The 24,164-nt window shown below is 37.3% G+C and overlaps 1 protein-coding gene across 2 annotated transcripts in view; it reads left to right on the forward strand.

Moving 5' to 3' along the window:
- The window catches only part of mpped2a (metallophosphoesterase domain containing 2a), a 106,096-nt gene that overhangs the window by 52,828 nt on the left and 29,104 nt on the right, over positions 1-24,164 (forward strand). For both annotated transcript variants that reach the window (XM_030130735.1, XM_030130744.1), the window contains exon 4: positions 2,578-2,803. In XM_030130735.1, the coding sequence (XP_029986595.1) occupies positions 2,578-2,803 (226 nt within the window). The remainder of the gene's footprint in view (positions 1-2,577; positions 2,804-24,164) is intronic.

Consider the following 24,164-nt stretch of genomic DNA (forward strand, 5'->3'; position numbering starts at 1 on the left):
GGCGCTTTTCCCTCCAGTTACACTGTTTTCTCTTCCTGCCCTGATCTGAGCGCAGGGTTACACAGACAAGAGGGAGGGCGATAGAAATATTACAGCGAACTGCTCCGTCAGCAGGAAAACGCTGACCAGCTGCCGAGGAGAACCTGCGCAGCGCTGGAGTAATGTCACAATTGTTTTCATACAGTCTGTTTAACTTTTTTTTTTTCTAATTCATGAACTTGAGCCATAAACAAAAATAACAAATATTCAATAACTCAAATTTTTAACCCTTTAAATGCTGTGTTTGTAACAGTTTCAACAAAATGAGGAAAACCATGAAAAATGTAACAAATATGTCACCAAAAGTAACAAAACAATTAAAATCTGAATTAATTTAACATGTGTCTGATGTGAACCTGGTGCTAGGTGTTAGTGTAGGAATTTAACATTGTTTACACTGTGCTGATTTTAGTGGCTGGGTTACAATTTCAGAAATGTGCTCGTTCATAAAAATTCAACCGTTTGATTAATAGGAAAATTTTCAAAACGAGCTGATAGAATAGACCTTATTCTTTCCATAGACATCTGAGCATACGCCATAAACAAAAATAGCAAATATTCAATAACTCGCAAATTTTGAACCCTTTAAATTCTGTGTTTGTAACAATTTTAACAAAATGAGGAAAACCATGAAAAATGTCATCAAAAGTAACAAAAAATTAGCAATCTGCATAAATTTAACACGTATCTGATGTGAACCTGGTGGTAGGTGTTAGTGTAGGAATTTAACACTGTTTACACTGGGCTGATTTTAGTGGCTGGGTTAGAATTTTAAAAATGTGGTGCTCATTCTGAACGTGTGATTTATTTTAAATACGAGGGCTGTTCAATAAGTTCATGGTCTCACCCAGAAATACTGGTTGTTATAATACAGGATGTTACATTCTTTCGTGATGGGATAGTGATGCTTGAATATCGATGGACCAAGTCCATTGCTGTAAATGGAGATTATGTTGAAAAATAAAATATAAATTATCAGTCTGTGTTGTTCTGTTCTGGGTGAGGCCATGAACTTATTGAACAGCCCTCGTATTCATAGAAATTCAACCACTTGATCAATACGAAAATTTTCAAAACCTGCTTATAGAATAGACCTTGTTCTTTCCATAGACTTTTGGGCATGCTCAGTTCACCCCCCGCCACCTGTGTAATGGGGGTAAAACACAGAGCAGTGAGTGAGAACGACTAACTATAAAAATAGACGGTTTGAGCTTCTTCACACTTTATTCTTTTTTGTTTTTACTGTTGTTTGAAGTGGTGCATTCTTTACTTTTTTACTGTGTTTTTACCCAGTTTTGACCGTGTAACTGCTCTTTGGAGTTCAACCAGGTGTCAAAAAGCAGCTGGACTGATTTAGAATAAAAGAGCCTAGAACTAAAACTACTGGGGCAAAATTCAAATCTTTGTTCAGTGTGTTCCAGTTCACAGTTCATGTTCAACAGTGGTGTAGTGGTCCATGGAGAAGTGGGTATACTCTCAATTTTTGCCTTTTTTTTTAAGTAGTCCATAAAAACGCCCTGTTTTAGAAACAGTGATTTGTAAGACTATTCTATTTACTTTACCCAAAAATCTATCAGTAGTATTTGTTCATTATTATACATTTATCATGACTTGATCATGAGCAGTTTATAGGTATTACTGGTCACATAAGCAGCTGCATGAATGGAAATGGATTCAACATGAGGCAAACATAGGGTAACGTTAGCCTTTTATAACGTTAGCCTACTCACACAGTTTAACTATTGGTGACACCATCTCTTCTCCTCTAAATGTGCAGTCATATGGCCAGTAGTTTAAAACAGTGACTCATTCTGAAACCACCTTAAAACTTACCTCAGAATTATGTATTCCATGAAAGTAGGTTCTCTCGATATGTGTCACTCATTTGAAAGACGTTTATTTTGCATATCTCATTCGCATTTCCAATAATCGTGCATCTTTCAGTGAGACATGCAGTGACCTGTCAATCAACTGAGGTGTTCAGTCAGGTTTCAGAGGTGGCCAGCGCTAGTTAGCAATATTTTCCTTAGCATGACCCGCCCTACTCTGCCTCTGATTGGCTCATCAGTCCTCATGCCTAAAGTTAACCAATCTAATCAGTAAAGGCAGCGAGTACTAGCCAATTAGAGGCAGAGTAGGGCAGGTCATGGCTTCACCATCCAAGGGGAAAAAATGGGCAATTTGGTTGCAGATACGACTGAATGGTGCACATTAGAGTGATTTAGGAGTGGGTATACACAATGATGACTGAAAAATAAGTGGTACCCTGGACTACACCACTGATATTCTACATCCTACATCTATTATTGATGTACATTCCGAATCCCTTATTTAGTAAAAACCTGTCAGACTTATATTCTTCTCTATCTTTTTTCTCAGCCCGTTCCATCGAAATAATGTCTCAGGGGTTAAATGATTTCTATATTTATAATGAAGCTTTCTTTTAGGATAAATGTCAGGCGGCATGTTTGACACCCCTGGTTTAAATGATGTAAAACTGACTTAATTTCCCTGTTTTTGCTTTTCCTCGCTCTGCAGGTGGACTCCCGTACGAGTTCAAGGTGGTGATCGCCGGGAACCACGAGCTGACCTTCGATAAGGACTTTATGGCGGAGCTGGTGAAGCAGGATTACTACCGTTTCCCTTCCGTGTCCAAACTCAAACCAGAGGACTTTGACAATGTCCAGTCGCTGCTCACAAACTGTGTGTACCTGCAGGACTCGGACGTCACCATAAAGGGATTTCGGATATACGGGACGCCATGGTGAGTGGGCTCTCCCCTCTGGTTTGGGTGTTGTGGTGTTGAAGGTGTGTCGCCATCTGGCTCGGTTCCAGCTCTGGGGCCTCCTTTACATGCACCAGGTTATTCCCAGCTCACACATTCTTTTATGAGGCAGCAGCTCGTCTGCTCCCGGGGCTTATGTTACACCTGTGTTTTGACACGGGGTTAAGTGATACGCGTGGTACCGGGACACTCAGGTGTGGAGGGGGTGGGGATGGGGGTCTCTGAATGAGCAGCTGTGTCGGCATTGTGTACAGAATGGACTCTCACAGATTGTTTTACAGTTTTTGTCGGTTTAATTGTGGTGTTTAGAGAAAGGAGGGCACAAAATGAAGGCCATGGAGCTTTTTTTAGGAACGGATTTTAAGGTCAAATTTATTTCTGTAGCACATTTAAAACAATGCGAAATACCCAAATTGCTGTACAAAGTTATAGATAAAAATACAACATATGATAAAACTAGTAGAAATAAGAATAGATATAAGATAGACTAAAACTGACTAAAACAGATGCACAATAATAGGATATATATAGTATCTACGTAAAACACAAACCAGAACATACAACAAAAGTCACACATTTGTATTAAAACCCACTGCAAATAGGTGCAGTGGGTATCTATATCTGTTATCCATATCTATATGTCGCACACATGTTCTTTACCACTAGGAGAGAACCAGGATGCAGGATGAGGCTGAATTTCAATGTTTTGTTTGTTTTTTTGTTTTGTTTTGTTTTGTTTTTTTGAAAATTTCAACTGAAACAAGGAGACAAACACCAGAAAGAATGTAGTTTATTGATAAATATCTGTGGACTGAATCTGTCACTGTACATAATGCACTTCAACAAAACCAAAATGATAAGTACTCACAGTACTCAGCATATTTTACCTCAATATTTGAGATCAAGGTGTAAAAATCTTAGAGATTTCAAGGGTCCAGTCTGATTTAATGGTCCTGGTCTGGTCTAATGGTTCTGGTCTGGTTTAATGGATCCGGTCTTGTTTAACGGTTCCAGTCTGGTTTGACGGTTCCCATCTGGTTTAGCAGTTCTGGTCGAGTTTGACCCTTTCCAGTCTGGTTTAATGGTTCTGGCCTGGTTTAACAGTTCCAGTCTGGTTTAGTGGTTCTGGTCTGGTTTAATGGTTCTGGTCTGGTTTAACAGTTCCGGTCTGGTTTAACGGTTCCATCTTCAGACTGAACAGATTGTGGAAAGACACTGTTACCATGACAACACCTCCATAACTTTCAGGTGTGTAGTCTTTGTATTTACACATTTTCTTCTTCTGATAGTTCAGTTTCAAAACAAACTCAGACTTTATTCACTTGGAAAATTATCTGTAAACTGACAAACATCATGTGTGCAAACGATGGAATAATTCACACAGGACCTAAACATTACTCCATCTCATCATTGACTGAAATATAGTTGTTGTTTTTTTTACCTAAAATCACAGCCGTGGGGGGGACTACAGATCTACTTTGACTGACCCATGTTAGATGTAATGGTTTGTATAAATCAGTTTCATCTCCGCCATCATAATCATCACAACTGGAAATGGACTCAAGTCTGTCCACGTTGTCCGTCCCTACATCTGCTGATCTTTTATCTTCCTGTTTGTTGACATGACAACCCTCCATCGTTTCCCGCCTCGCCTCGTGTTTCAGTTTCTCGCCGTGACCCCAGCCGACCCATTTCTCCTGCCTCTCGCCTTTCGTTTCCTCGGCTGTTGTTTGATCGCCTGCCGTCCCGCTGGGCCTCCCTCTGCTCCTGCCGAGCTCTGGTCCTAAAATAACTAATGTAGGTCACACCTTCATCCTTTAGCGGCTATAATTAGCGGGGCAGCGGGTCGGCTCGGGAATGGTGAGAGCGCGGAGGTGGCGGCACAGGTCGTGGTGTTTCTGGGCCTTCACAGCAGCAGGAAGTCCAGATTACCACCATCCTTCCTCCTTCTCATCCTCCTCTGCTCCCAGGCGGCTGTTTAGTCCAAGGGCTGCTAAGTGTCTGTTGTGACAGCTGGAGGTCTCGTGAGAGGTGGAGTGGACAGTTGGCCGCCGCCTCTTCTACCACCCCCCTCACTGCCACCGCCACTTCACCTCGTTCACACCCATATGCCTCGGTGGCCTGAGGTCTGGCCTGTCTGTCCGGTGTGAGGTCTCACTTAGCCCGGCACTGACCCCACACTTCATCAACAGCTCGCCAGCTCGCTGTCTGGGTGGCCGAGCACGCCACCGCCAGCCGCCACGCCACAGCATCACTCAGGAAATGTACCATGTAACTGCCGCTTGATAAACACCGCTGAGCTGCTGCCCGAGTCACTTTAACGACTAAATCCACAAAAAAAATGTAGAAAAAGGAAGTGGAAGAATATGTTCCTGTAGGTCAGTGTTTTTCAACCTTAGGGTTGGGACCCTATGTGGGGTCGCCTGGAATTCAAATGGGTTTGCCTGAAAGTTCTAGAAATTGATTAAAAATAAAAAATAAAAGCTTACTAATAAAAAATAATGGTGAGTTGACAGACAATCCCAATCCATAAAAGACATGACAAACTGTGAGTCTGAAACTGAAGCACTGTGGTTCTGTTTATCTGTCAAATGTTCATTGTGGTCGGTTTCAGATGCTGCAGCTCTTTCATAATTCATAGTTTGAGTTCTTGTTTGTTCAGTATTAATTGTCAGCCAAGCTGGACTGACTATACATATCCTGACCAAGGAAAATCAAATTCTCACTTTGTGCAGTAATCTACACCTGGCTTTTCTGCTTCCGTCCATAATAATATACATTATATATACTAAATGTCCTCTAAAATTAAAGTTTATTTGCAACATCGTATAGCAAACTATTACATAATCAAAAACAAATTATTTTTAGCCCAAAAAAAAAAATCTCCGTTTTGAATGTCCGGGGTCACCAGAAATTTGTGATGTTAAAATGGGGTCAGGAGACAAAAAAGTTTGGGAACCACTGCTGTAGATTATTTAATGTGTTTAGGTTTATGTCACAGAGGCATCAAAATTGAGAAGATTTGTCTTGGTTTGTTCAGGGTTTTTTTGTTTTTTTTTAATAATTTCGGATGTTTAATTTATGTAATAATGGTTATTTGAAGCATCCTAAAAGCACTTTTTACTGTCTGAGAGAAGTAGGGGTGTAAGAAAATATCGGCTCTGCAATACATTGCGATGTTTCATTTCACAATACTGTATCAACATTAAAAAGTACTGTATTGATGTTTTTAGGTATTTATTCAAATGTAGATATTGTGGAGGTTCATTTTTGTGTTTTTCTTTTTTATTTATGTTTTATCTATTATTATTTAACACTCTTCTATTAAATAATGTTAGTTTCTTTGTTGGGATTGCACAAAAATAATGTTTTGATGTTAGTTATGAACTAATAGAATATGAACATTTGAGCAGGATCTTAAACTGTAATGAATGTAAAATATAATTTAAGTTTTAACACAGGAAGATTTTGTGATATAGCATTAGATCTTGTTGTGATCAAATAAAAATGTGTTTAGTATTTGTGCATATTTCGGGTGTAATTCAGTTCTTCAAGGAAATAATTTTAAAAATTTAATTTAAAATAGCCTTTTTAACAGTATCATGATCGTAATGTATTATGATCCTAGTATTGTGATTTGTATCATATCATCAGATTCTTGCCAATACACACCCCTAGAGAGAAGCAGATGTTAGTTCCTTTGTTGGGATTGCACAAAAATAATGTTATGATGTTAGCTCTGAACTAATAGAATATGAACATTTGAGCAGGATCTTGAACTGTAATGTCTTTAAAACAGAATTTAAGTTTTAAAACAGGAAGATTATGTGATATAGTATCAGATCCTGTTGTGGTCAAATAAAAAATGTGTTTAGTATTTGTGCAGATTTCTGGTGTAATTCAATTCTTCCAGGAAAAAATCTTAAAAAAAAAAACAATAAATAAAAAATAAAAAATTGCCTTTTCAACAGTATCATGATATATTGTGATATATCGTATCGTGATTCTAGTATTGTGATTTGTATGGTATCACCAGATTCTTGCCAATACACACCCCTACTCGCTGACTTGGATTACATTTTCCATCGGTTTCCTTCAGATTTTGTGGTCTAATGTCACTCCAGATGTATTTTCATGTGTTCTGGTTCATTTTATTATTTCTAATCCACTTCATTTAGTTTTTCTCATACTTGGTGAACATCGCCGGTCTTTGCTGCTGTGTTAGTTTCATGGTTTTTCCAGTTTCGCAGTTGTCTTTGGGGTTGACCTGCTTTGATATTCGGGCCTTGACCACAGTTTAACTCACCGGGTGAAGGTCAAACTGCTGCTGCTTCCTCCTCCTCCTCCTCGTTTTCATCCACTGGGGACTCCCTCCTCCTCCTCCAACCCCCTACCCTCCCTCCTCTTCCTCTGCTTTCCTCTTGACTCACTGACTACATTTACATCCGCATTATTCCAGTTTTTGCTCCAAAAACACAGTAGTTTTTGTTTTGGAAAGATGCTTTCACATGTACTAGTACAACAGACAGAACTAGTTTTTGCACCTGAATCTAACAGACCAGTTTCAGAGAAGTGGAGAATGAAGATGTGGTCAAAAAGTGAAGATGAAGAAGAGGAGGAGGCATAAAGATGAAGGATCTTTATGCCTCCTCCTCTTTTTCTTCTTCACTATCTCCTTTTTCTTCTCCTCCTTCTACTCCTCCTCCTTCTTCTTTTCCTCCACCTCCTTCCTCTTCTTCTCATCCTCCTGCTTCTTCTTCTCCTCCACCTCCTTCCTCTCCTCCCCCTTCTTCCCCTTCTCCTTTCTTCTTTTACTCTTCCTCCTCCTTCTCCTCCTTCACCTCTACCTCCTTCCTCTCCTTCTTATTCTTCTCCTTCATCTTCTTTTTCTCCTCCACCTTTCTTTCCTTCTTCTCCTCCTCCATCTTCCGCTTCTCCTCCTCCTTTCTTCTTTCCTAAGCCTCCTCCTCCTCTTTCTTCACCTTTACTTCTTTCCTCTCCTCCTTCTTTTCCTCCTTCTCCTCCTCTTCCTCCTCCACCTTTTTCCCCTTATCCTCCTTCTCCTCCTTTATTCTTTTCCTCTCTTCTACTCCTCTTCTTTCTCCTTCTCCTCCTCCTTCCTCTCCTTCTCCTTTTTCTCCTTCTTCTTCTCCTTCTTTTCCTCCTCCTCCTGCCTTTCCTTCTCCTCCTCCTTCTCCTCTTCCTCCTCCACCTCCTCATGTCGATGCAGTGGTCGTCTCCGTTGTCGTGGGTTTTCGTCCCTGAGGCATCAGTTTAAACCCTCTGCCCTCATTTGACTCTGAAACTCACCTCAGGGGAAACCCGGAGGCCAAATGCAGATTTGTCATTTACAGATTTGAGTTTTATTCATGTATTCATTTTTCACTGTAAAGGTCAGCCCAGTGTGTGTGTGTGTGTGTGTGTGTGTGTGTGCGTGTGTGTGTGTGATGGCCAGTGATGTTTGTTGGCATCCTCAGTTGTTTTCATGATGAGGAGAACAGCAGCGATCTGTGGGTTTTATTTCCCTCTATGTCCATCGCTCTGTCACTACAACACAAATAAATATGAATAAAGATAAAGTTCAGGATGACGATAAAATGAAGCTTTGGACAGTTTTCCTTCATGAATAGCTCTAATACATTCATATTTCTGCATCATTTCCAACACCACTAATTTATTTGTGATGACTTTTGTGTTAAAATCATTTGCATTAAATCTTTCTACTGGAGTTTCATCTGTTCATCTCATCTCATTTCATCTCAAAGCAAAAACAAAAAAAACACTTTCTATTGGGGTGTAAGAAAATATCGGTTCTGCAATATATCGTGATTCATTTCACAATACTGTATCAATATTAAAAAGTTCTGTATCGATAATTTTAGGTATTTACTCAAAGTATCATTATTATATCACGATATATCATGATATATTGTGATATATTGTGATATATCGTATTGCGATCCTAGTATTGTGATTTGTATCATATCGCCAGATTCTTGCCAATACACACCCCTAGTTTCTATGACATGTTCTGGTGTTAAATGCCAATAAATGTCTGTATTTCTTCATTAGTTGTGTATAAATTAAGTATTTCTATGCTTAAACAGCACTAGAAACTAACAGCAGGTGTTAAATTACAAATAACATTATCGTGACATACAGTTTTCTTTTATCTTCAGAGTTTGTTTGTCCATGAAAACACATAGAGAATGTATGTTTTAATTTTGTTGAATAACTCATTTATTTATTTATTTATTTATTACCTTTATTTTACCAGAAGAAACTTGCTAAGATTGAAAAAGAGTGGCTTGGTTTAAGATGATTAAATGAAATTGGCATTAAATCAGAAAGACAAAATAAGCAAAATAAAAATCAGCTGGTGTTTTTTTTTTTTATTATACATTTACATAAACATGTACTCAGACATCAAATTTGATCAAATTCATAAAAAGGCTTTATTGACATTACAAACCTTTACATTACCAAAGCAAATTATACATGCAAAGGAAAATTGTGCTAAGAGTACGAGTTTAAGAAGAGGAGTACTATTGTATTATATATAGTATTTTTTATCTCTATGTCTCCCGTCCTCTTAGCTCTTTTACTTTCATTGTTTCTATGCTCATTTGTTACAACATTTCCATCTCGTCTCTAAACTTTTGGTCTCATTTTAAACTCATTTTCATCTTCTTGCAGCCTTTAGTTTGTTTCTAGTTTGTTTCTCTTTCTTCATTTTTCACTCACGACCAAACGTCAGCCTTTTTTTTTTTTTTTTTAAATCAACCAGACAAACTCGAAACTTGGAAAAGTTTTTAAAGAGACACTGACGTTCAGGAGTCATTCTTCAGTTTAACAAAATAAAATCTGAACTGTGGTTTTTAGGTTAAATCTGTGTTAAAATCATCAGTTTTTGATGAGTCCAACAGTTCCATCCAGTGAACGTTGAGGTGTTGGAGCTGAAAACCACATTAAAAAGCTGTTATGGTCTGTCTGTGGGTCTCACAGGAAGTGGCCTTTTGTCGAATGGACATCCTGAGTCTGTAAAGATCAGACTGGGTTTAATCTGACTGACGGAGGTCGAACTCTTATCATTGTCATATTTTAATAGCAATGGAGAAATTAACCAAGTAATTAGACACAACCTCCCCTGAAGAACAGAACTATCAGGTAGAAACGATCCCATTCAGAACGATTTATGATCCTTTTATTATCAGTTTATGATCACAGCCTTAAAAGACACGAAAAAAAAACAGAACTGAATGTGTAGTAAAGGTTAAAGTCACTATTTAGTTTGACCTTTGACCCCAGGATTAGAGACATCTGGCATGTGTTGAATAAAATCTGAATATTTGGTTAATTTCTCTTCATTTTATTGATTTTGATTTTTGTTCATTTTGTTTGATTATGTTGTTCATTTTTGTTCATTTTTTCATTTTTGTTCTATTTGTTGATGGGGTTTTTTTTTTTTTGTTCATTTTGTTGATTATTTTGTTTGTTTTTTTGTTCATTTTGTTGATTATTTTGTTCATTTGTGTTCAATTTGTCGATTATTTTGTTAATTTTGTTGATCATTTTGTTCATTTTATTGATTACTTTGCTTGTTTTTTCTTCAATTTGTTGATTATTTTGCTCATTTTTTTGATTTTGTTCATTTTTGTTCATTTTGTTGATTATTTTGTTCATTTTATTGATTACTTTGCTCGTTTTTTCTTCAATTTGTTGATTATTTTGTTAATTTTATTGATTATTTTGTTCATTTATGTTCAATTTGTCAATTATTTTGTTCATTTTGTTGTTTATTTTGTTCATTTTTCTCCATTGTGAGGCTCATTTTGGTTATTTTAACTCATTTTGTTGATTATTTTATCTTTCTGCTGTTGCTTTTTGTTGGATGATGGAGGGTAATCTCTTATCTCACCAGAAGGCATAAAATTTTAATTGAATTTGCGAGTATTTAATAAAATAATGAGACTGAGACACAAATTTCCCTGAAGAAAAAACATATCAGGTAGAGACTCACAGAAAATAGACATGGATTCACTGGATGTATTTGACTAAAAGCTGATTATTAATAGATATGAAACCAGTTAAATTGAAAATTTCCCATCAGATGCTGAGTAACGTGAAGTATCTACTGTATACAATGACAGTCCAGTGTCTATATTTAGGTGTTTAGTCCATGTTGATTGAATTTGTCACCACGGCCGAGCTCTGACATTTGTGTCGGCTGCTTTTAGCTTAATCACCCCTAAGTCACCTCTTCACTGGCGCCAGCGTCCATCGGTTTGTGTTGGCCGTCTGCCCGACACACTCCGCTCGGGTCGCCGTCTGCAGAGCGCCAGCACGGGGAAGCTTTAACCCTGATGAAACGGCGTGATCCGACAAAAACCACCCATCGCTGCAGAGGACGACCTCAGACTCCGACTGAGAATTATAGAAATATGTCTAACATGTAGAGGTTTTGTATCTTATCTTATCTTACTTTACCTTACCTTACCCTTACCTTACCTACCCTTACCTTATGTTACCCTACCTTTACCCTTAACCTTATCTTTACCTTACCCTTACCTTACCTATACCTTTACCCTTACCCTGAATCTTAACATTAGCCTTACCTTCAGGCCCCAGCTCGTATCTCATCTAAATCGCCATACTGCAATTATCAGACATGATTAATTTACATAATCAGGTGATCATCTCCATTCACCTGTTTGTCAAACTAATAGAAAGTGTGTGTTTTCCCATTGTTTTCCATCATTTGACTGGTGCTGTTTTAACCCCAGTTCCATGCAGAAGTCTTATTCCACCTTTACCTGTGTTGTTTTGAGGATTTAAAAGATCATACGTATTTATTTTTCATTCTTTTTTTCCTTCAACATACAACAAATAAATACAGGAAATATGTGCAAAAGACACAAAAAACTGAACGAAATGTGTTGTAAAGGTTAAAGTCACTATTTAGTTTGACCTTTGACCCCATTACAAGAAGCAGCACAAACCATTAGAAACAGCTGACATGAGTTGAGTCAAACCTGATTATTTGGTTCGTTTTTGTTCATGTTGTCTTTTTTTTGTGTGTGTGTTTTTGGTTATTTTATCCATTTTGTTGACTATTTTCTACCCTTTTGTAGATTATTTTGTGGATTATTTGGTTCATTTTGTTAATTAGTGTTTTTATTTTTGTCATTTGTACTCATTTTGTTGATCATGTTATTCATTTTTGTTCATTTTGTTGATTATTTGGTTCATTTTTGTTAATTTTATTGTTTATTTTTGTCATTTATTTTGTTAATTGCTTTCAGTCATTTATTTTGTTAATTTCTTTCACTTGGTTTGTGTTTTTGGTTATTTTATTCATTTTGTTGATTATTTGCTGCACTTCTGTAGATTATTTTGTGCATTTTGTTGACTATTTGGTTCATTTTTGTTAATTTTTTTTTTTGTTGTTGTCATTTTTACTCATTTTGTCGATTATTTTATTCATTTTCACCTTCTCTTTCACAAGATGCTATTAAACTAGTTTTTGCTACAGTAGAGGTATAAAGGTAATGTATGAAGTTCTTATTCAGTTTTACTCTAAGCATTTTCTTCCTGTTATCTTTTTTCTTTCTTTCAGCCTCTTTCTTTGCTGTTTCTACACATATTTTTAACAGTGAGTTGTTTGCGTCATCAGATAAACAAGTTTTTTCAGACTTGTTGAAACGTCGGCCTCACACTGTCTGTCACATTAATTAGACTAAAGCCTCAGAATTAATGAGATAATGATTTATCGACGTTAAATGTGACACCTTTACTTAATGGAGCATTAAATAGAAAACGTGGAGCATCTGTTGAACACGTCTGCCGCTGTTGGTGTGTGCATGTGGTGTGTGTTGGCTTCCAGACCGGTACTGGTTTACATTGACCGGTTCCCAGTGACTGACGGCGAACTGATGGATGTGTGTGATGTCACAAATATCACAATACAATGGTGCAAACAGACCTGGGTCCTCACAGGGGTATTTAAAACCACCTCACATCTCCTGTTCCCAACCCGAGACCCCAATATGTCAGAGGCAGAGTGATGGGCCGCAAGTCCACATCCCAGGTCTGGAGGTTCTGTCAAACACCGAGTGACACAGATCAAATCTCCAATGCACCCTGAACACATCGTTCGTACAGCATTTAACACAACATGAAGTCTGGAGTCACCAGGATGCACTCATGGAAGAAAAAATATACGTTTAGATAAAAGGCAAAAGACTACATTTTTTTATTATCTTTTATTGGAAAGGAAAATGTCCATCACATACATTAATTACAGCCTTAATCGTTCAAAAAAAAAAAAAAATAGGATGGGTATAGGTAGTTTCAGTGATTATATCTATATTGCCCTTCTAGAATTTCCTTTTACAGCCCATTAAATTCAGTTAAAACAATAACACAACAAAACAGAACGGGAGCTAGACTCAGATTATTTCACTGATTTGGGTTCATTTCTCCATTGCAGCTGCAGTTCTTACGGTTTCAGAGGCTGCTGGTTCTGGTTTTGTGATATTAGATGCTGCTGGTTTAGGGTCCGGTTCTGGTTTTGTGGTTTCAGATGCTGCTGGTTCAGGGTCCAGTTCTGGTTTTGTGGTTTCAGATGCTGCTGGTTCAACGTCTGGTTCTGGTTTTGTGGTTTCAGATGCTGCTGATTCTGGTTTTGTGGTTTCAAATGCTGCTGGTTCAGGGTCCAGTTCTGGTTTTATGGTTTCAGAGGCTGCCAGTTTAGGGTCTGATTCTGGTTTTGTCATTTCAAATACTGCTGGTTCTGGGTCCAGTTCTGTGTCCAATTGTGTTTTGTTTTTTTTGTTTTTTTTAACACAGATGAACATGTGCATGTTGTTAAATGGAGTTTGTGTTGTTAGTTTGATTTTGATTTTCATTGTCCTTAAATTAACTTTGATCAACAGCAAATTCCATTCAAAAAACTTTATTTGTGGTCACTTTTATACGACCAAAGAAATCGAAGAAAATCAAGTCAAAATAAAGTAAAATAATATATAATAGATAATAATAATAACATGAATATATGAATAAGAGTCAGTCTCTGTTCACCCCTGTACCTAAATGTTTCATCTGTTACTTGTTGAGTTTTCTTTCATTGAGTCGACTTCTTAACCTTTTACTCTTAGTTTTTCAGATGATTTTGGAGTTTTGTCGATTATAGTATTTTTGTAGTGTTTGTGAACTTCGACACATTGGCTCCATCAGTATGAAAAATATAAATATATTTACCGTATCTGTGCTAAACCCAGGGATAAAAAAATGAAAATCCAAAGATCCTTCTATAGAAGATGTAAAGTTGAGTTGATCGAAGGCTGAAAATGTTCTAAATCTCCTCCAAACTTACCCCAGAATTCTGCTGAAAACCCTCTTTAAGAACATTTTCATCATGTTTTTTACTCATTGGTGAATGACTAACAAGTGGAGGAAGGGTCTGAGGGTCAGTCTGGTTTAAGAAAGGTTTGTTTTGATTTCGATTTCAGATCAGCTCAGTTTGAGAATCGTCTCGACGTTTTCTTCACACTCCTGATGGATCCAAAGAAAGCAGCAGATTAGTCATTTAGTCTGGTATTGATTTGGTAAAAATCACTTGGAGTCAGTGTTGTGGAGAGCGATGGTTGTTGATTTGGGTGAAGTTTTGCTGCTTTCGTCGTCTGCTGAATGGGTTCTGTTGGTTGATAATCAAACATCTTCTTCTACTTTTTAATCGTTTCATTTCAAAATCTAACAACTTGTAAATCATCGTCTGTTCAGTTGGTCCATTATCTTCACATTCTCCTCCACTCATTTGGACTCAAATCGTTTTTTTTTTTTGTTTTGTTACATTTTGGTTCAAGCTTTTCACAAAGTGTTTTTACTCAGTTTCTGTTTGGTCCAGTAGGGTGTCCACGGATCCTTAAAAAGTGTTAAATTAACCTAAATTAGGTTCTTAATTCTCCCTAAAATTGATAATAAATCCTTAAATGTGACACTCAAAGGTTTTTAAAGCACATGCAGTTCTGAAATATCTGAAAAACACCACATTCTGACCTTTGAGACGCTAAAACATGTAGACTTTTAAAAATGTTTTGCAAAACTCACGTGCATTTAATTACATCTGTATAAAAAAGTAATTTACTATTTAACTATGCCAATAATTTTATGATTGATGTGAGCATTAAAAAATCTTATTTCTTTTTATGTCTTACATATGCATGTTTTCTGTTTTTTCTGAGTTTTGGACCAAAGCATCGTGAAGATTTAGTGTCATAGAAAATAAATATTTTCATTTTGTTGTTATTTATTTTGTTAATTAGGCTATCTTTTTGTTGATTATTTTGTTTGTTTTTGTTGATTATTTTGTTCATTTTTATTCATTTTGTTAATTATTTTGTTCATTTTCTCTTTATGTTGATTATTTTGTTCATTTTTTTATTCATTTCTTATTCATTTCGTTGATTCTTTTGTTCATTTTTTATTAATTTTGTTGATTATTTTGTTCATTTTTTTAAATAAATTTTGTTGATTATTTTGTTCTTTTTTATTCATATTATAGATTATTTGGGTCATTTTTACTCATTTTATTGAATATTTTATCCTTCTGCCAGTCTCACAATGGTGTCCATTTGTCGGATGATGGAGGGTGATCTCATATCTCACCCTAAATTATCACATTTTAATAGAAACAACAAATATTTAACAGTGACAGAGACACAGACTACCCTGAAGAGCAGAAATATCAGCTTGAGAGCCGTCTACTCCGTTTTTTGGTTTTTGGTTTTTTCTTCTTCTTTTCTGAACATCACAAATGTTTTTCTGCAGATCCTTCACATCCGGTGCAGATGTAGACTCTTTGAACACATTATATTTATTTTTTTTTTTCTGCTGCATCTTGAGGAAAACTCAGCAGCTCCAGGTCCGGTTCCACTTTGCTGTAACAGAGTGGACGTGCAAAGGTCAACAGCAAACACTGAGTAGTGGATGGTTGGTGGTGGGTTTTCTTGTGATGTCTGGGCTCTTTCATGGCTATGAAAGGACTCTGAAGTGTGCGCTTCCTCTATATGTTGCGTCTGAAAAGCCTTTCCTCTTCCTCCTTTTCTGCTCTGTTTCTATTCTTTGCCTCTCGTGTCACACACTGAATAAATCTCACGGAGGAGGGAGTTCTTCTTTTAGTCCGGAGCTGGAGTTTTAAGTGGGGGGGTTAAAACAGAAGGGGGGTACCTGCTCCTGTCGATGGCTGCGTGGTGACCTTTGACCCCGGGGCAGGCTGGCTCTGGTGTCAGCTTTAATTAGCGAGTCACACAACCCGACACAGTGCAGATGCATTTAATGACACTCACACAGAGTGTGAGTGTTCATGTGTTCAGCGGACGTTACATCGACTACCTTCATATGCACCAGAAAGGGCTTTTTTTCTTTTTTTTCTTTTTTTTTCTTTTTTTTTCCCTTCAAGCTGTTGTCTTTTTTATCATCTATGAAAATTCATTTGAACTCTTAAAAATTCACATGCTTCTGTCTCCTGACGCCCCCTCAGTGAACCCGTTTATATCCGCACTAAATCTGATCATCATACGATTTGTGGACTTTTCAGATTATTAGTGATTAAATAAACAGAATAATCTGATCTGTTTTATCTGATAACAGCAGTAATCTGGTTATGAGAAGTCAGATTAACACATCTGGATTTATCCCTGATACTCTGATATCTTCATGCATATATTCAGGTTAATCTGATTTATTTCATTCTTTTACTTTTGAACATGTGTAAAAATGATTTAAAAAATTGTAGAAGAAAGAAGTTACGTAGTCAAATGTTCATTGAAGACAGTAACAGGAACTTTAATTCCACCATCACTATTTACATACGTACTCCAAAAGCAATCTGGTAATGGACTGAAACGTCTATACAAGGGTTTATCGATTATCATATTTCTGAAGTGCATGTAAACGCATCATATCTGATTACCAACAATTATCAGATTTTTATGGTCATGTAAACAGACTCTGTGTTTTTACTTGTCTCGACTTAAAATCTCTGAAACATCTGCAAACTTTACTGACCTTTAACCAGAATGAATAGATCTGCTGATATTAAACCTGTTTCAGCTTCTTGACACTGGTTCCCTGTTTGTTGTTGGATTTTATTGATGACTTTTAAAGTTCTTCATGGCTTTAGATCATATTTGACATCTTTTAACCTCTTGGTAATTGATGCTCCCTCTGAGTTCCTCAAGGAACCTTTGCAGTTTTGGCCCTAAATTAATTTTTAATTAGATTGTTGGAGCTGGTCTTGGGAAAGCCTCAACTTTTTTTTTTTTTTTTTTTTTTTTTTTTTTTTTTTTGTTACCTGAGCTTCTTGTTAACGTAGTTAGCGATACCACAAGAACCAAGCAGCATCAAAGTTCTCTGAAAACTGAGGGAAAAACACTGCATTAAAGATTTTTTTTAAGCATTTTATTCCATTTTCCAGTGTTGGATTTTTTCACATTCCCTCTTTCATTCATTCTTAAAAAGATTAGATTAGGTTAGATTTTTGAATTTTTGATCAACTTTTTCAATATTAAAATGTTCCTTTCCTTATAGTGGTCCATATTTTGATGGTTTAGAATATGTAAATGGTTACAAATATCAATATAGTTACAATTGATCACTGATTATATGGACTTTGATTGAATGAGTTGAGTTCTCCACCAATGAAAGTCCCGCCCACTTCTATTGTTAGATTGATCTGCATCCAGACCACAGGACTGGAACATAGAACAGAACCACATTCAACTGGGGATTGATTCAGATAGAACATGACGCTGACATACAGGGGCACCGGTTCTATTTTTGTTCAGGTGAAATATGAATTTTTATCTGATGAGTCCACAGTGTCCAAACAGATCCAGATGAATGGTTTTCTCTGGCTGCTGCACCAACAACCACATTTCCAAGTGGATTAATTAGATTAAAGTGTGTGTTTGTTGGGTTAAACTGTTTGAGTTTGGACTGTGTGTGTGGTTTTTATCAGTGGAATTAAGGCCTAATGAAGGGATTGAACACTGTTTGAGAATCCACACAGTTCTGTTTTTTTTTTTCTGGCTGTGTGTTTGTATTTGTGTGTTTTAAGTATTTCCATCCATGTTTGAGGTGTGTGATGAAGACTGAAGCAGCACAATGACTAGAAACAATATTTAGGAAAATACAAGCAAAAATAAACACAGTTGGTGTCAGTTAGTCATGATTTAAGACCGACTACACAGAAATATGTCTCACAAAATGAATGAATTCACAAAATAGTCGACTTTGTTATTTTTATTTAGTTTTTTCCAGTAGGTGTCCAGTCTTACAAGTTTTTACATGTCATTTTCTTCCCACAAATTTGGCTAAAAATACCCATTTTAACATCCCACAGCATGAAAGTGTTTAAAGCACATGCAGTTTAGAACCTAAAAACATGACATTCTCACTTTCCAGAAACTAAAACCTGCAAACATATTTAATATTTTTGCAATAAATCATCATGCATGTATGATTAGATCTACAATAAGAAAATCATTTAGTCTCATACTATTTGCAATAACTGATAAAATAAGTGTTAAAAATGTTGATGTTTTCAGGACACTCTCCTCCTGTGTGACTAAACTAAACATGTGTGAGTTCTGGACCAAATAAGACACTGGAGGACGTCATTAAAAACATCTTTTTTCATTTTTTTGATATAAATTGATATCAAATGATTAATTACAGAACTGACAACTGTTTATATCAATGCTAATTTCAGCTCTAAGTTTAATTAATGCTGCATGATTTTTGAAATATTATTATTATTATTGTGGGTATTAGTTCAGTTAGAAGTCGACCAATAGTGGATTTTATTTTATTTTTTAAATTCTATTAAATTGTACATTTACATAAGCATATTCTTAGACATAAAGAACCACACAAACACAATGCAAAAAGCCAAATTACACAACAAACCTATTAAACAAAAGAAAACCAGGCAAATCATACAAAAAAAGAAAAAAAAAAACACAACAACAAAAACATAATATTATTAACTTAACAATAGTGGATTTTTAGAGACGGATACAAAAGCTCCTAATAAATGTATGAGAAGTCAGTTTATTTTTAAGATGAATATCTAAGTAATAAATCTGAATCACTGAATATTAATCTCAGACTCTGAACTGACAGTTAAAGTAGTGGAAATTATATTTTTATTTCAGTTCAAAGTCAGTATTTTCAGGTGAAAAACCCACTACTGTCCAGAAGTTACAGATAATTGATCAAACGTCCCACTGGTTTAGAGATTAGATTAGATAAAACTTGGGCAGAGCTCTTAGGAAATTGAGGTTCTAATAGCAGCACAACAACGAATGTACACATATAAGAAATATTACAAGAAAATACTAATACAACCATAGCAAACAGTTGTGGAAAAACAGACAGTTGCACATTGCATTAGTTTGTCTGGTAATCATGGAACATACACAAATTACTGATGATTTTTCCAATTGAAACATGCAAACTTTTACTTTTATAGAAAATAAAGGCATGCCAGGTCTGTGGTGTTTCATGTTTTCTAGTTTCTCTTTGTGTTTACTTTGATCAGACCAGACCTTTAAACTGCACATCATACAAATGCACATCCTGCCGCTGAGTTTTTTTTTTGTTTTTTTTTTTTTTTTATCCTGCCACTGAGTTAATTGCGCAGCTCTGACTGTAATCGATGAACTGTTGCTCTTGTGCTTGTTTGTGTTGTGATGAAGCATCGGCAGCTGAAGGTGATCTGTCCGACTGTCTTTAAAGGCAGCTTTTTCATATTTTAGACAAACGTTAAAGGGTGAATTCATTTGATTTCACAGCAGGTGGAGTTTGGAAATGAAATTGTGTGTTTATGCACTGGATTTAAAAAAAAAAAAGGGAAAAAAGGAAAAGAAACATGGAAACACTGCTGCTATTCTTTTAATTAAAGCAGGAGAAACCGTTTTCAAGCAAATGGGCAGAGATGTGAGAGGGCGAGGGATGAAACAAGCGCCGGTGTTGGGAATCCAGCGGGGGATTAAAGGCGGTGAGCGAGCGTCACAGACCCCTGGCCATCTTGCTGCTGTAATGAACATTAGGGCTGCGGCATAAATTTAATGACCTGTGAAACAAACAGCGTGGCTGAGCCGCTGCCTGTGAATGCTAAGTGGCTCTGTTATTAATACAGGCTCAGAGACGCCGCTGTGTAAACACACCGACGCCGCTTCTCCTGCGAGGCCCGTTAAATGCACGCCGGCCGTGTGATGGCGACGGCGGCAAACGCTCACCGATGCCTCCTGAAACGGGGTCACGTCTCCCTTTGTACCTGCAGAATTAATAGCACGCGCGCAGCTAACGGCGTACCTGCGCTGAGTCGTAGGATATGAATGGCGTGGCGGCTAATGGCAGCACAGGTTAGACACCTCCGTAATGAATAGCTTAGCAGCGCGGCAGGTGAGCAGGTGGTGATGAATAGGCGGCATGCTGGGTACAGTTTAACAGGTTAGAGAGTGTGAACGAGTAGCAGAGTTCATCCTCCACAATCTGCCGACGTCTCATCAATTAATGCACAGTCGGACTCAAACACCAGGTATTTACACGATATGGACAAAAGTATGTGGACGCGTTGGGGTTTGTTTTCTAACAGGGGTCTGGGATACAAAACAATAACGACTAATGACAGAATATAGTTTTATATCGGGATAAATATCATTGCATTGGTTAGTTTGGTTTAAATCGTTATCTTTGCTTCTAAAATGCCTCAGAGATGGTTTGGACTGAATTTCTCTCAACATTGTTTTAGGGTCAAGGGTAGGAATCGTAGCTAGTTCCAATTGATTAAGTCCATCGGAAATGTACACCTCCAGCATTATCAATTGTTCTTAAAGATTCTCTCATTTCCCAGCACGACATTTTCTGGTTTTCCCTACATTGTGTCTGCATGGACCAGGTTCAAGCACACGGACCACGATGCCGCGTAGGGAAAACCAGAAAACGGGATTTAGAGAGTATTGTCACCATATGCCACTGTTGTCATTGGTCTGTCACTCACCAAGAGTGAACCACTGACCAGTCTGGATCAGATCACCCTAACATGTTTTAAAATCCTCATTCTTTCAGAATATGTACATTTGTTCATTAAACAGTTCAGGAAAATGATGGATTCTCTTTCTGTTTGTGTGTGTACAGTAGTGTATATGTGTGACAGTGTTAATGATTTGATATGAAAATGGTCAAACAAACGCCTCTATGACTTGTCCAACTACTTTTTTTTTCTACTCAAAAAAACACTCAGGAATTCATAGGAGAATTGATAAGGAATTGGATTAGTAAGCCCAGTGTTTCCTGTGGAATTGATCTGTTGGTGTGGCGGTGTGTAATGGGGGGGGCAAAAAACAGACAGACCAAAACAGGTGGGTTAGTAACTATGTTGACATTAAGGTTCGTATATATACTCTAAAAAAAAACTTGCTAAAGAACTTCCTCTTAACAAAAAAAAATATATATATATGCTTCCTATCCAGTACTGTAAATAAAGACTTCTGATTGTATTTACACATTTCAGGGCATAGTGATATAAAGTGATATGGTGGGGGTGGTGACTGTGAACTGTTGTATATTCTGATGACTGTGGAGGGGAATTACCTGCAGAAGTGCTCCTTCTTGTACGTGGGGATGTAAAAGTCTGATGCAGAAGGAGCACCTATATTTATCATCCACATGGTTTTTTTTTTGTTTTTTTTTTAAAGATACAAACTGACATCGGTGTCATTTATGGAGCCCAAATGTCAGTTTAAATCAGTATCTGTGTCAGCCAAGAGTCGATTCATCCCTAAAAATGCTGAATGTTGGTAAAAATGCTGACCTTCAGTGTGATGACAGCTGTATACAGGGGGAGGGGTATCTGTCATGGACCACCCCCAGCTCCCCAAACCCAAACCGGCTGCAGTGCTGTACCTGTCCATCGGTCAGTGGCGTCATCGGCGTCCTATCAGCGCCTCCGCAGGCCTGAGGGTGTGTGGTGTGTGTTTGTTTTTTGCGGCTGCCGTGTTTGCCCTGGTGTGTATGAGTGTGTACACTGGTGGATCGGCGGCCCAGCAGGACTCCGTCTTGTTTTCCGTCCCATGCTGCGCCTCACGCTATGAGCGGATAAATATTTGAGGAGCAGAGGAAGCCCGGCGTCCCCCCACCCCCCACCCCCGCTGCTGCTGCTGTGGCCTGAGGTGTGGACGCCCTGCATTAGCTTCTGTATTTTCAGCCACGAGTGCAGATCGCTGTCCTGTCTGGTCGTTCTTTTCTGTACAGCTCGTCCGCCAACACAGCTGAATTCAGCTCTAAAAAGCACCGCTGAATTGGTAATACTGCCAATGACAACGCAGCTGGAGATGGCGGGGGAGATGCTAAGTGCTGCTCGGGTTTTGATCGACAGCAAAGAGGCGCAAGCTCCGCTGAGTTTGAAGGCAACTTTTAGTCTGAAGATGCCATTAATGATTGAATACGTGGGAGTGAAAAGGAAAAGGACAAGGCCAAGGCTCAATCACACTGCTCAAGGTGTTGGTTTGGACAGCAGACGTCCTTTAAAAGCTCAGCAAGGCTAATTAAACCACTCTGCTCTGGAGTCTGGACATGGAGCTGGTTCTTATGGCTTCAGATACGCTTTAATTCTGTTAAAAGGAAAGAGTGGAGCACAATTAAATAAAGCAAATATAAGCCCAGAAAATGCTTTAAATTAAAAAATCCATGTCCACTTATTGTAGCTCTTCAATATCTTAAAGATGGAACGGATAATTTATTTTTGTTTTTAATATGTGTATTATTGTCATGAAATGGACAGTTTATTTTTGTTTTTGATATGGACACTATTACTGCTACGAAGGGACAGAGTTTAATTTATTGTGAAATGCAGCTGCAAAATGGACTGTATCCTTGATATGTATAGCAATTTTGTCTGAATTTAGTCTGATAATGTGTAGGATTTTTCAGTTACTTATGGGATCTGACAGGAATTTAGGGTAGGTAGAAGGATGGGGTAAGGGGATGGGAGATTATAAGTTAAACTTCATCCCGCTCCTTTTCGAATGTTGGACTGTTTTAAAATATTCCTTTTGTTGTTTGGTTTTAATGCAAATTTGAAATAAATAAACAAACAAACAAACAAAGATGAATGCATGTTTTATTTTTTAAGACATAAAAATTACAATTTAAGCACCAACAAAGTAAATACCTCAAATAATTGATTCCTTTATGGATAATGGAGTCCACAATTTGTCATTCAAATTACTCTAACTCCTGAACTATTCTCTTTATTGACAAAATCCAAACGTTGTCATTTAGCTGAGATTTGGGTCTTTCTATTGGCCTATAACACATTAGAGTAGAGGTCTGCATCGGCTGAGGGGAAGGGATGGAAGTGGGCAGAGCAGAGAGCAGCAGAGTGCAGTCGGTGAGAGAGAGATGGAAGATTTTTATGACTATTGGCAGCATTTTAGTGAGGTTTTAGCGGTGAATTCTTGTAAATAATTGTATATCATATTGATAGCGTGGTTTTGGAGTGTTCTACTACTGTGTTTTGCTGTTTTTTTTTCAAGCTTCACTGTTTTTTTTTTTCCCACCTTTTTTCACTGTTTTTACTTTTATTGCAAAAACAGCTTAAAGACATCTAGACAGACTGTTATAATGGTAGTTCTGATAGGGTAACCAACAGAAAAAACAATCTAAACAAACAATTAAATTTATCCTGTTATACAAAAGAAATACATAATACATTTTTAGTGTTGTTTACACTGTGTTTTAACTTCCCAATATGCTGTTTTTAAGTGCATTCATGGTGCATTTTTTAAAGGAGTAATATTTTGCTTTTTTTTTTTTTTTAAATGGAATTCTTCATTTTCAACATTTCCCTGTGGTCTCCATAAACTGTAAATGCTCTGCTTGGGTCTGAATTCTTCATTAATTCAACTCCACAGGTCCATCTTCAACTCTATTTCTGACTAATGACACCAGAAAGGTGGTTTGGAGCGCTGGCCCTTTAAATGTACATGAGCCACTTGAGGCCCCGCCCCCTCCAGGTTGTTGGCTGTGCTGCTCTGTCCCGTTCAATCAACAACTGTACATTTTAGGTAATCTGCTCGAAGGTTGGACATATTTTCATTTTTTACTACAACCACTGCTGCTGATAAACAATTATGTCGAACTGGTGAAATGTTTGTCTGAATTCTTGACCTTATATGTGCAAATGTCGTGACGTAACTAGTTATAAAATGTAAATTAAGCAGGAAATAAAACAGGTTGTAGAAATCCACTTGATTTTTGCCAAAATGAGTAT

This window comes from Sphaeramia orbicularis, chromosome 3, assembly GCF_902148855.1.
Source record: "Sphaeramia orbicularis chromosome 3, fSphaOr1.1, whole genome shotgun sequence".
In the NCBI taxonomy this organism is placed as follows: Eukaryota; Metazoa; Chordata; class Actinopteri; order Kurtiformes; family Apogonidae; genus Sphaeramia; species Sphaeramia orbicularis.